Source organism: Sinocyclocheilus rhinocerous, unplaced genomic scaffold (genome assembly GCF_001515625.1).
Source record: "Sinocyclocheilus rhinocerous isolate Xijiao unplaced genomic scaffold, SAMN03320098_v1.1 scaffold263, whole genome shotgun sequence".
NCBI lineage: Eukaryota > Metazoa > Chordata > Actinopteri > Cypriniformes > Cyprinidae > Sinocyclocheilus > Sinocyclocheilus rhinocerous.
Genome location: NW_015645086.1, coordinates 2,300,442 through 2,311,113, shown reverse-complemented (window position 1 = coordinate 2,311,113; position 10,672 = coordinate 2,300,442). Strand labels below are relative to the sequence as shown.

The 10,672-nt window shown below is 37.9% G+C and overlaps 1 protein-coding gene across 3 annotated transcripts in view; it reads right to left on the bottom strand.

Moving 5' to 3' along the window:
• The window catches only part of LOC107705728 (protein NDRG3-like), a 78,806-nt gene that overhangs the window by 17,630 nt on the left and 50,504 nt on the right, over window positions 1–10,672 (bottom strand). For 2 of the 3 annotated variants that reach the window (XM_016509168.1, XM_016509169.1), the window contains exon 4: window positions 811–916. In XM_016509168.1, coding sequence (XP_016364654.1) covers window positions 811–916 — 106 coding nt within the window. Of the gene's footprint in view, window positions 1–810; window positions 917–4,420; window positions 4,751–10,672 lie in introns of those variants that run through there. The other variant, XM_016509170.1, reaches the window with a different exon arrangement.

Below are 10,672 nucleotides of genomic sequence, written 5' to 3'. Positions count from 1 at the left end.
TGTGAGATCTTGTGAAGTGTGCATTTGTATCCTGCATGATCACGTGTGCTCCGCGTGACGGTCAGTCCGTGCGAATTGAATGCGGACAGGAGGAGAGTTCAGCTTCACTGAAGATGCGCGATCGACAAACTTTAAACTCACGATGCTGCACTTTATTCATTTGCCCACTGTCATATTCATGTCATTTTCACTGTGTGCTATATGTAAAATGAGTGTTACCTAGACTTTATTTGAAAAATATGAGTGCTCTGTTGATTACAGTGTTTACTTCCTTTTTATTTATATATTTTTAAAAATATTTCTTTATTTGTGAAAAATACTAAGATAAATAATAGGATTACAAAACCAAGAAGTTGTCATCTAAATTATAAGTATGTTTATTACACTTTTAAAAATTAATTTTCAAATTATTTAAAATGTCTTACATATTAATTAAAATAAAATAAAAAATATATATACACACACACATACACACACATATATATATATATATATATATACACACACACACATACATATATATATACATATATATACACACACACACACACACACACACATACTTATATCGGCCATCTGCCACCCTGCTTTCTAAGATATCGGAATCGGCATCGGTTGTCAAAAAACAATAATGGTTGACCACTAATAGGGAAGTAGGCATATTTAGACACAGGGTTGGTGTTTCTCCAGGAACAGGGTTGAGAAACACTCAAATAAACCACCCATCCCTCTCCTCTTCAAGAAGGTGTGCTCTATAGTGATAAATTTTGCACTGACAGACAGGAACTTTGAATATATGGAGCGACTTACGGTTGAGTCCAATGTCATGATAGGTGAGAATGACCGGTCTGTTGCCTTTAGGAGTCCCTCTCAAAGTCACATGAAGGACACCATGAGGAGTCTCAATGTCATGCTCCTGCAACCAATCAGATGTGAATTAATAATAGAACTGTTTCAGCATAGAGCTCTATGAAATCATTCCTGCAATGTCTGCATGAATTCACAAATGGCCGTTAAACTGATTCTTACAAGGAAATATCTGCTCAGCACATTTCTAAATCAAGTGAAGGCTCATGATTAACTCAAAGGTTTCTTTTAGCCTGTTTCCAAATAAACGCAGGTCAACGTCAGCTTCAATCACCCCCTTGTGTTTCACCGTGGTGTAGGTTTTGACCCACCCTTGATGTTGTTTGCTGTTGCACATCACCACAACAACCACAGCATTATACGTCAAAGTAAAAAATGTCACCTCGGAAGAAATGGACACCTCAGCTACAAGACAACACAAACAGGATGAGGCTTGAACCACAAGAATGAGGTGAGAGGCTAACAGCACTAATCTCAGCCTCCTAAGGAGAGAAGAGCAGCAGGTCCGGCTCTAATCTCATTCCACACACAGCGTGAGGTTTCATTATCCTGGACCAAAAGAACCAAAAGCGGCTCTGACCTGCACCAGAGGAGAAGGACATTGTTTTGATGCAAACCTGCAGACTCCACGCACGCACACTCAGACACACAGAAGACTATAGTGACCTTAACCAAAGACACAGCATGCACGTTCGTTAATACAAGAAGGAAACCATTTCTCTTTTCTCTACACAAGTAAAGTCTCTGATAGTGATATCTTAAGCAGAAGATCTAGAAATCATGCTAGCAGCTGACACCTGAAGCAAACCACAGCAGCACCCACTGAAGGCAGCAGATTTAAAAATAGACGAGGCGGTTATGTTTGAGTGTGCACACACATATTGCTCTCCCTGACATCTCATGTTAGGTGACTGTTGTGTGATCTCTTGATGTACCATTCAAACAGTCTCCACAAACAGGTGTTTCTACAGTGCTGCCATTTCTACACTGGACGTGAGCGACACACTGTGACATGACCAAACGTGATCACTCCCCTTTATAATCAAAGCTGTCTACAATGGAAACAGCCGTTGCAACGCTCCATCAGTTGGTGGACGCCCGGTTTCTATTTGACGTGCTGCACAGCTACTTGTCCATCTGAAATAAAGGTTTTGTCTGAAAAAAGCTTTTGTGAATTGACTGCTATGGATTTTATATGTTTCTATACTTCTTGTTGTTACGCTAAATGCTTAAAGCTTCTGGCCTATTAATTTGTGGTCGGTAACATTTTTAAAGGTTTTGAAAGAAGTCTCTTATGCTCACTGAGGCTGAATTTATTTGATCAGAAATAGATAGTAAGAGTAAAAACACTAATTTTGTGAAATATTATTACAATTAAAAAAAAAAAGATTTCCTGTGATGCAAAGCTGAAGTCTTCATTGTCACTTGAGCATTCAGAAATAATTATAATATGCTGATTTGCTGCTCAAGAAACTCTTGTTTCTTATTATCAATGTTGAAAGCAGTTGTGCTGCCTCGTTTTTTTTTTTAGAAAAAGTTTTTTTTTCAGGATAATTTGAATAGAAATTTCAATAGAATTTGAAATTGAAATCTTTTGCAACATTATAAATGTCTTTATTTTGTCATTTTATTACATTTTAGCAATTTAATGCATTCTTTCTAAATAAAAGAATTAATTACATATAACCAAGCAAATTAAATCACAAGTCAAAAGTACTTAAAACAGAAACAATATATTCACTTCTGACACTGCATGGCCCACTTTCTATTGGTCTTTTTTTCCTTTTAATCCAAGAACATACAGTAACAAAATGACTCTGTTACCAAGACAACACCACACCACAGCAGCAGCAGGACACAAATGGAAAAGCAGGCAGCTTGGATCGAGCTAAAGGTAGATGTGCCTGAGGGTGGCTCAGAAATGTGTCAGGGATCTGTCAGAGACGGCAGTGCTCTGATAAAGATGGAAGAAAGAGAACAAGGTGAACTTGATAAAGAGGTTGGGTGGCTGTCGCAGAAAAAAGCCAAATCTCAACCTGTACCTGTCTTCTGTTTGTCTGTAAACAGTGGAGGCAAAAGCAGCTATTAAGTTTGGGAAGCTAGTACACCTGCGCACAAATTCTGCAAGGCATTTTTTTTAAAGGTCTGTTCAAAAGTAAAACAGTAAGGATGTGATTTAAATGGGAAATGTGACAATCCTGAAGTTACGGTCTACATAATCAAGTCAATTAATTTTAGAAACTGAAGATGTACATGGCTTCGAGAAAAGTAAATTCTGGTCTCACTTTTCTCAAAAAGTTGCTTGACACAGTAAAGAAATTGTATTATTATTAATCATTTTTATTATTAATCATTTTGTTAAATATATCAGACTACTGTATATTACAAAGCACATATTATTATTATTATTATTATTATTATTATTACTTTTATGCAGCTGGCAGCTTTTACATTGCATATAGATTACATTGCATGCATATACAGCTATACACTATCAGTTCATGATTGTTAGCAGTTGTTTGCTGGTTGAAGTACAGGAAAATATTATTATTATTATTATTATTATTATCTGAAGAAGACGGATTTGTGATGTCAGCCAAAAGCAAAGTTGCTTAAAGGTGCCATAGAATGCAAAAATCACTTTTATAAGGTGTTTGAACACAGTTGTGTGGCCGCAGTGTGTGAAAACAACCAGCCTATAATGGTAAAAATCCACCCACTCATTGTTTTATAATCCCAATAAATCATAAACAGTCTCTCCACACTAGCAGTTCCAGATTTCTCACTACTATGACGTCATACTCGGGGGAAGTCCCACCCATTTGTGACGCTCTCTGCCCTATTAGCATATATACAGCCCTGAGTGAGAAGCAGCGGTCCACCATTACTGTTTTCTTGCTGTAGCTGCTGGAGGTACAATGTCAGCGCCAAAGGTCCATTAAAAGTGTCGTGTGTTGGGATGCACCAACATGCACCAACATAACATGCATGTTACCTTATTATTATCATCATCATTTCTTTACATTTATGTATTTCTTTATTTTCTGCATTTGGCAGATGCTGTGTTAGCGCCATGCTCTGCTGTTTGTAATAATAATAATAATAATTATTATAATTATTATTATTATTAGCAACAAGAGGGGGTGCAATTTACATCAAGGGACAATTTTTTTTTGGAAAGTCCTTGTTCCCTCTTTTTAAGACATTGCTCCCCAAAAAGGTCTGGATGCGAGACAAACTACTAAAATGCACCATAAATTGGGAATCATACAGCATGCTTCACTGTCATCACCCTCACACACATACACTCAAAGGCCTCCTTTTGACACTTACAGACACACGACAGCACACACATACGTAAAGATCCATCAGACAAAAGGCAGATAACGCCCATCCTTCACCCGCACTACCTACGACACGACTCAAACTCCATCAGCACTCACGCACAGACCTGAGAGCGTGAGCAGTTCACGTCTGCAAAGTTCCCGCTGCTGCTTCAGGGGGAAAGCAACAGGCTACTCCGACACAAAACAGTCTTTCTGTTAACACTCACCACACCGCTCACTGCACAGGAACCCTGGTTGATGTCCAGCACTGCAGTCATGTTTCATCCAGTGATCACAGAACAGACGCTTTCTCCGGTTCCCTCTTCTCACTCTCCTCAGAGAGAGGGGCGGTGGCACGAGGTAAGGGAGGGGACAGCTGCGATTAACAGAAACAAGGCAGACGCCAGGGCAGCCTGTCGCTTTGAACGCCCACCAATAACAAATAAAAGCCTTTTTCCTCCTCAGTAGAAGCCGACGTTGGTAAAATGAGAGGATAAGAGAGGGATCCAAAGCAAAGCAGACATATAAATGCCTGGAGATTGTGTTTGAGAGAGAGGAGGGCACTCGAGCTGCTCTAATTGGATTTACAGGGTCAGTTAGAGGAGGTGGGGTGTGTAAAACTCAGCTTCTGTCTCAGCGTGTGAGTTGATAGGGGTGATTATTGGGAAATGTAATTAATAGATATGGATAAATCCATACAAAAGTGAATGGAACATGCGGTAACATCCAAGCTGCTGTTGCCATAGTGACAGGCATGGACAACTCATGTAGCGACAATACATGGATGAATATTTCCCAAATGTCTCCGCTATTGTGGTTCAAGACAGAACATGTGAAAGGAGAGGATATTAGAGGCTCTGCTGTGGGAAATGTTATCGTCTGCCACAGTGTTAGTTTCGTAACCCTAGGCTTAACCTCCGCTGGTTTTCCTGTCCGGAGAGTGCAGCCTGGCTGCTGTGCTGCGGAACTGTGAGGAGGAATACTATTTCTGGTTTGCATCAGGGGGTTACAATGACATTTTTAGGCACAATATCACTCTCTACAATGACAAAAGTTCCCAACATGTTTAGGAGAATGATAATTTTAAGTTTCACGTGGAACAGGTTACTTTTCACTAACACACTTGTGAAAAGACGTGCTTCATTGTGTTTAATGTGCACTTGTACTGTACAAGTACAAAGCCACTTAAGCGGACTTTAATGACTTTAAACTACGTAGTACTCTTTAATTCACGTGTTAATCTTTTGTCATGCTTTAAACGAGTACGCTTATTTTGATGTGTTGACTAACATACTAAACCAATTAGTATGTTAAATTTAATATTTTAATTGTACTAAATGACAACTCCATTGCTATGAATGTGTAATTAGAAATTTAGAAATTACATTCAAGTATATTTTAGTTCAGCATAAGTAATTGTCAGTAAATTTAACCATTTTATAGGGATAATAAAAGTCATTAAAATTTAAATATAAAGATTCCTTAAAAAGCACTCTAAAGTTAAATTTAATCTATTTTAATTTAATTGCAGTGAACATGCAATTAAACTGTCCGAAAACACTGCATTAAGTTCACACTTATGTATATTATTTTAAAAGTACAATACTTCCATAATAAGTACTCTTTTTAAACGGTTTTCACAAGGGCACTCTTTAAAAATTGCATACCAATTAATCAAGTCTCGATGAGACAGACTTTTGTCTTGGCCAGAAAAAAACTGGCCAAAGCTGGTGAATCTCCAAACATGAAGCGACCAACAAGAGCTTATTTTTGTTTTTATGTGCTGTTTATAGGTGGGTAAATCTGAAATAGATAACAGTACAACAATAGGCTGTGGAGTAATAAACTGCCTCCAAATAACTGCACAGCTGTCTCCTGAACAGGGGCGTCTTAAGATAACCAGAGGCCCCTGGGCTACAGCATTACAGTAGGCCCCCCTTCTTTTTTTCAGCTTCCTAACAATTATTTGTGTCAAATTTCTTCATTGATTTGCCAGTTTACATTTACAACACTGTTCTGTGTAAAATGTGAATATAAGTGAATAGGCAAATTCACTCTTTGCCAGAAGGTGGCGTTTGTGGAACAGCAGAATTATAGCCTTTACATCAAGTAAACACTACATAATACAGGCATATGGAGGTAATATGAAAAGAAAATGCCATCAAACTTTCCTGGCCGAAATGTGAGTTAAATAGTTAAATCATAGCCACTTAAAGTTTAATGATCACATTTAAGCAGTACGATTCCCATTTTCTGTCCGATAATAAAAGTCATTAAAATTTAAATATAAAGATTCCTTAAAAAGCACTCTAAAGTTAAATTTAATCTATTTTAATTTAATTGCAGTGAACATGCAATTAAACTGTCCGAAAACACTGCATTAAGTTCACACTTATGTATATTATTTTAAAAGTACAATACTTCCATAATAAGTACTCTTTTTAAACGGTTTTCACAAGGGCACTCTTTAAAAATTGCATACCAATTAATCAAGTCTCGATGAGACAGACTTTTGTCTTGGCCAGAAAAAAACTGGCCAAAGCTGGTGAATCTCCAAACATGAAGCGACCAACAAGAGCTTATTTTTGTTTTTATGTGCTGTTTATAGGTGGGTAAATCTGAAATAGATAACAGTACAACAATAGGCTGTGGAGTAATAAACTGCCTCCAAATAACTGCACAGCTGTCTCCTGAACAGGGGCGTCTTAAGATAACCAGAGGCCCCTGGGCTACAGCATTACAGTAGGCCCCCCTTCTTTTTTTCAGCTTCCTAACAATTATTTGTGTCAAATTTCTTCATTGATTTGCCAGTTTACATTTACAACACTGTTCTGTGTAAAATGTGAATATAAGTGAATAGGCAAATTCACTCTTTGCCAGAAGGTGGCGTTTGTGGAACAGCAGAATTATAGCCTTTACATCAAGTAAACACTACATAATACAGGCATATGGAGGTAATATGAAAAGAAAATGCCATCAAACTTTCCTGGCCGAAATGTGAGTTAAATAGTTAAATCATAGCCACTTAAAGTTTAATGATCACATTTAAGCAGTACGATTCCCATTTTCTGTCCTCGGATTTAAAATTGAGACTTTGAAGCAGCACCTCTGATGGAACACAGTCACTAAATCTAAAACCTTCAGCTGACACACAGATTATATCACGATTCCACACATTTGCAAGTTACTGAACTCGCACTGTATGACGTCACAGAAAGTTGTCCGATCCTTTCACACAGCAGTCTTGTGTTTCTTGTTAATCTGCACATTAACAAAGACATGTACATAGAGTAGCTCTCATACTAGGCTTCTTTACTAGCGCATTGTGCATTCCGCTCATAGTACATCGGTGGAACCTACCAAATATACAAACTGTGTGGGGGAAACCTAAACTGAACCATTCATTATATACTACAAGCAGGGTGTCGCTGAAAATGTGTGTGTGAGCTTGTTTACAGAATGCTGTTGTCACTGCTGAAAACTCCTATATATACAAATAATTATTCAAAAAATATAATTTTTCGAATACAGCAGAATACAGTAGGGCTGCAACAAACGATTAATTTGATAATCGATTAATCTAACGATTATTCAACTAATCGGTGACTATTTATCTGATTAATCAGTAGACATTTATTGATTATTCGGCTATTGCAATTAGTTAAAATATTGAGTTATACATATTCTAACAAATACATTAAGGTAATCACTTCAGCTTTTCAAAGTCATATTATGTAATTACAGTTATACAATTAATTTATGCAAATAAATATATTTGGCACACAAAATGAGATCGCAGAGAAACTCTCATTCACCATTTAATTAGCTATATGAAAAAGTAGCTGAATGACACATCATTCTGCCTAAAATCTCTTTTTGTAAGTCATATGGATAAGAAACAAAATAAAGGTAAGGGATAAGACGTTTTATTTTTGAATAAACTATTTTATTCACAACATAATCTCTCTTAAAATACCTTATAGGGTTATGATAATCAAAACAGTCCTGAGCTAGATCAAGCTTTGATCTCTGCAAACCAAACTATAACTTTAATTAAATGTTTTTCCCCCACTAATACATTTTGAAGAGCACGCGCTGCGAGCACAGTACCGTTTTCGCACTCGTTTGATTCGCGCCTGGCGCTGAAGTGAAGTGGAGTGCGCATCTGAAACGTCTCCCGTTCTCAGTTGTTCTGCGACAGAATAAATGCACTTCTTGTCAAGAGAAAAAGTGACAGAAGCAGCAGTTGTGAGTGGGGTGGCCAACTCTAGCCCCGCCCCTGCGTTAATTGCGTTAAATATTTTTAACACGTTAAACTGAAAAAATTATTCGCCTGCATTAACGCGCTAATTTTGACACCACTAAAATAAACGTGACGTGACTGGACTTTACTGGAGTACTGAACTGCAGAGCTCGTGCAAACTTATCCACATTGCTGTAATCAGGTTAGAGCCCGACCGATATGGGTTTTTTGGGGGCCGATGCCGATACCGATATTAGGGAGTAAAAAAAGACAGATACCGTTGAAAGCAATCTGCAGATTATTGCAGAAGTAGAATCATTTCAAAATATTAAAGTATCAAACAGTTAAAGAAGTTTAAATTTTCTGTAAAGAAAATGCACTGTACCATTTAGATTTTTCAAAATATTTTTGAATCCAAAATTGCTATAAAATTAAAGCCTTATGTCTAAATAAGTTATGTTCCAAATTTGACATTGATATAAAAAAAATTGAGGTTCCTGAGAGATTTTATTTAGGGCGTTATACCACAAACAGCCACTGGGCGCCATCAAAACTCCATGGAATTTTTTTAAATCCATTTTTCTGTCACAAATGTCTAAATATCTCTTGTCAATTTTACTACTATCACAAAATATGGAATCTTGAGACTCAGACCTTTCAGACGATATGCATTTTGTCAAGATTATAAAATGTTTTGATTCTAAAAGACCACAATACATTTTGTAATATGACACCTGACACCACCCACTAAGGGGGAGGAGACCGCCAAAAGATTTTAAAGTACCATTTCCATGGTAACGCAAGGTCCGATTTCAAAATGGTTTTCACAAGATGAATTTTGAGGGTTTAAGCTTTCAAATGATATGTAATTTATGATTATTACCAAGATATGTGACAGAGAAAAAAAGACAACGAAAAAAAGTCAACGGGCCCACCGGTGGGCTGGTGGCACTTAAGAGCTGTCGCTGCTGAACGTGACGCTGATCTGACACGCATCATATTTTCTCTCAACTTTTTTTACCTTTTCTGACCCACTTCAGGTCTTAAAGTCTCTATTAATGAGCTGACGAGTTGAATCGGGTGTGTTAGATGAGTGAGACAGTGCTGGGCTGCTCCAGGACAGTTTTGAAAACCATTTCAGAGACATGTTCTTAAATGTGACTCATATAAAATATATTACATGCATGCACAGTTTTAAGGCAGTTTTAATCGCATTTTTGGTAACTTCATAACTTAACTGACCACGACATTGCATGCACGTAGTTTATTTCGCGCTTTGATATGAAAGGATACAGGATACAGCCCGCGCCGGCGCCTTTGTGTGTGCAATTGAAGAGCACGCGCTGCGAGCACAGTACCGTTTTCGCACTCGTTTGATTCGCGCCTGGCGCTGAAGTGAAGTGGAGTGCGCATCTGAAACGTCTCCCGTTCTCAGTTGTTCTGCGACAGAATAAATGCACTTCTTGTCAAGAGAAAAAGTGACAGAAGCAGCAGTTGTGAGTATACCACTGTTTGAAAATTTCACGGTTTCAAAACCACTAAAATTTTCTGTTATACCGTTCCTGCGGTATGTGCAGTTTTTTTATGTGTCGTCAGTGCAGGACTCCCTTAGTTGTGTGCAGCGAAGAGCGTAACGAGTCACACGACTCCTTCCCCTCCGGTTGCTGCGAGCGGTCAGAGTCACCTGTGTGTAGGATGGCTGAAGGAGATGAATCCCTGGAACTTTTTTCCCCGTCGAAAAAGACGAAGTCTGTCGTATGGGAATTTTTCGGGTAACGTAGACTAACCATGTTCCGTACACAACGATGTTCCATACAGATGACGTTTTAGCGCCGATCGCTAAATAAATACTTCCAGGTTGAACATAAACTATATATCTGTGTCATCTTCATTTCTCCCTCTTTCACCCCCGATCAAGACAGCGACCCACCCACCGTTTGGTTCAGTGTTGAAATAAATACTATTTGGCTTGCTTACCGAGGCAGATAACATGGCTAATTAACTAGCTAATGTCAACTAGTTTCCTCCCTCACGTTACTTCACAGAGTGAGGAATAGCAGTCTACAGGGGCAGGTTTATGCAGGAAGCACAGCTTTTCCAAATGTAAACATCTAAAATCAATAAATAATAATAATGAATAATATTTTTTTTTCCTTATGTGTGTGTGTGTGTGTGTACTGATCTGTTTTTTATTTATTCATCAAAAATAAGACAAATTCCATGAAATTCCGCATTC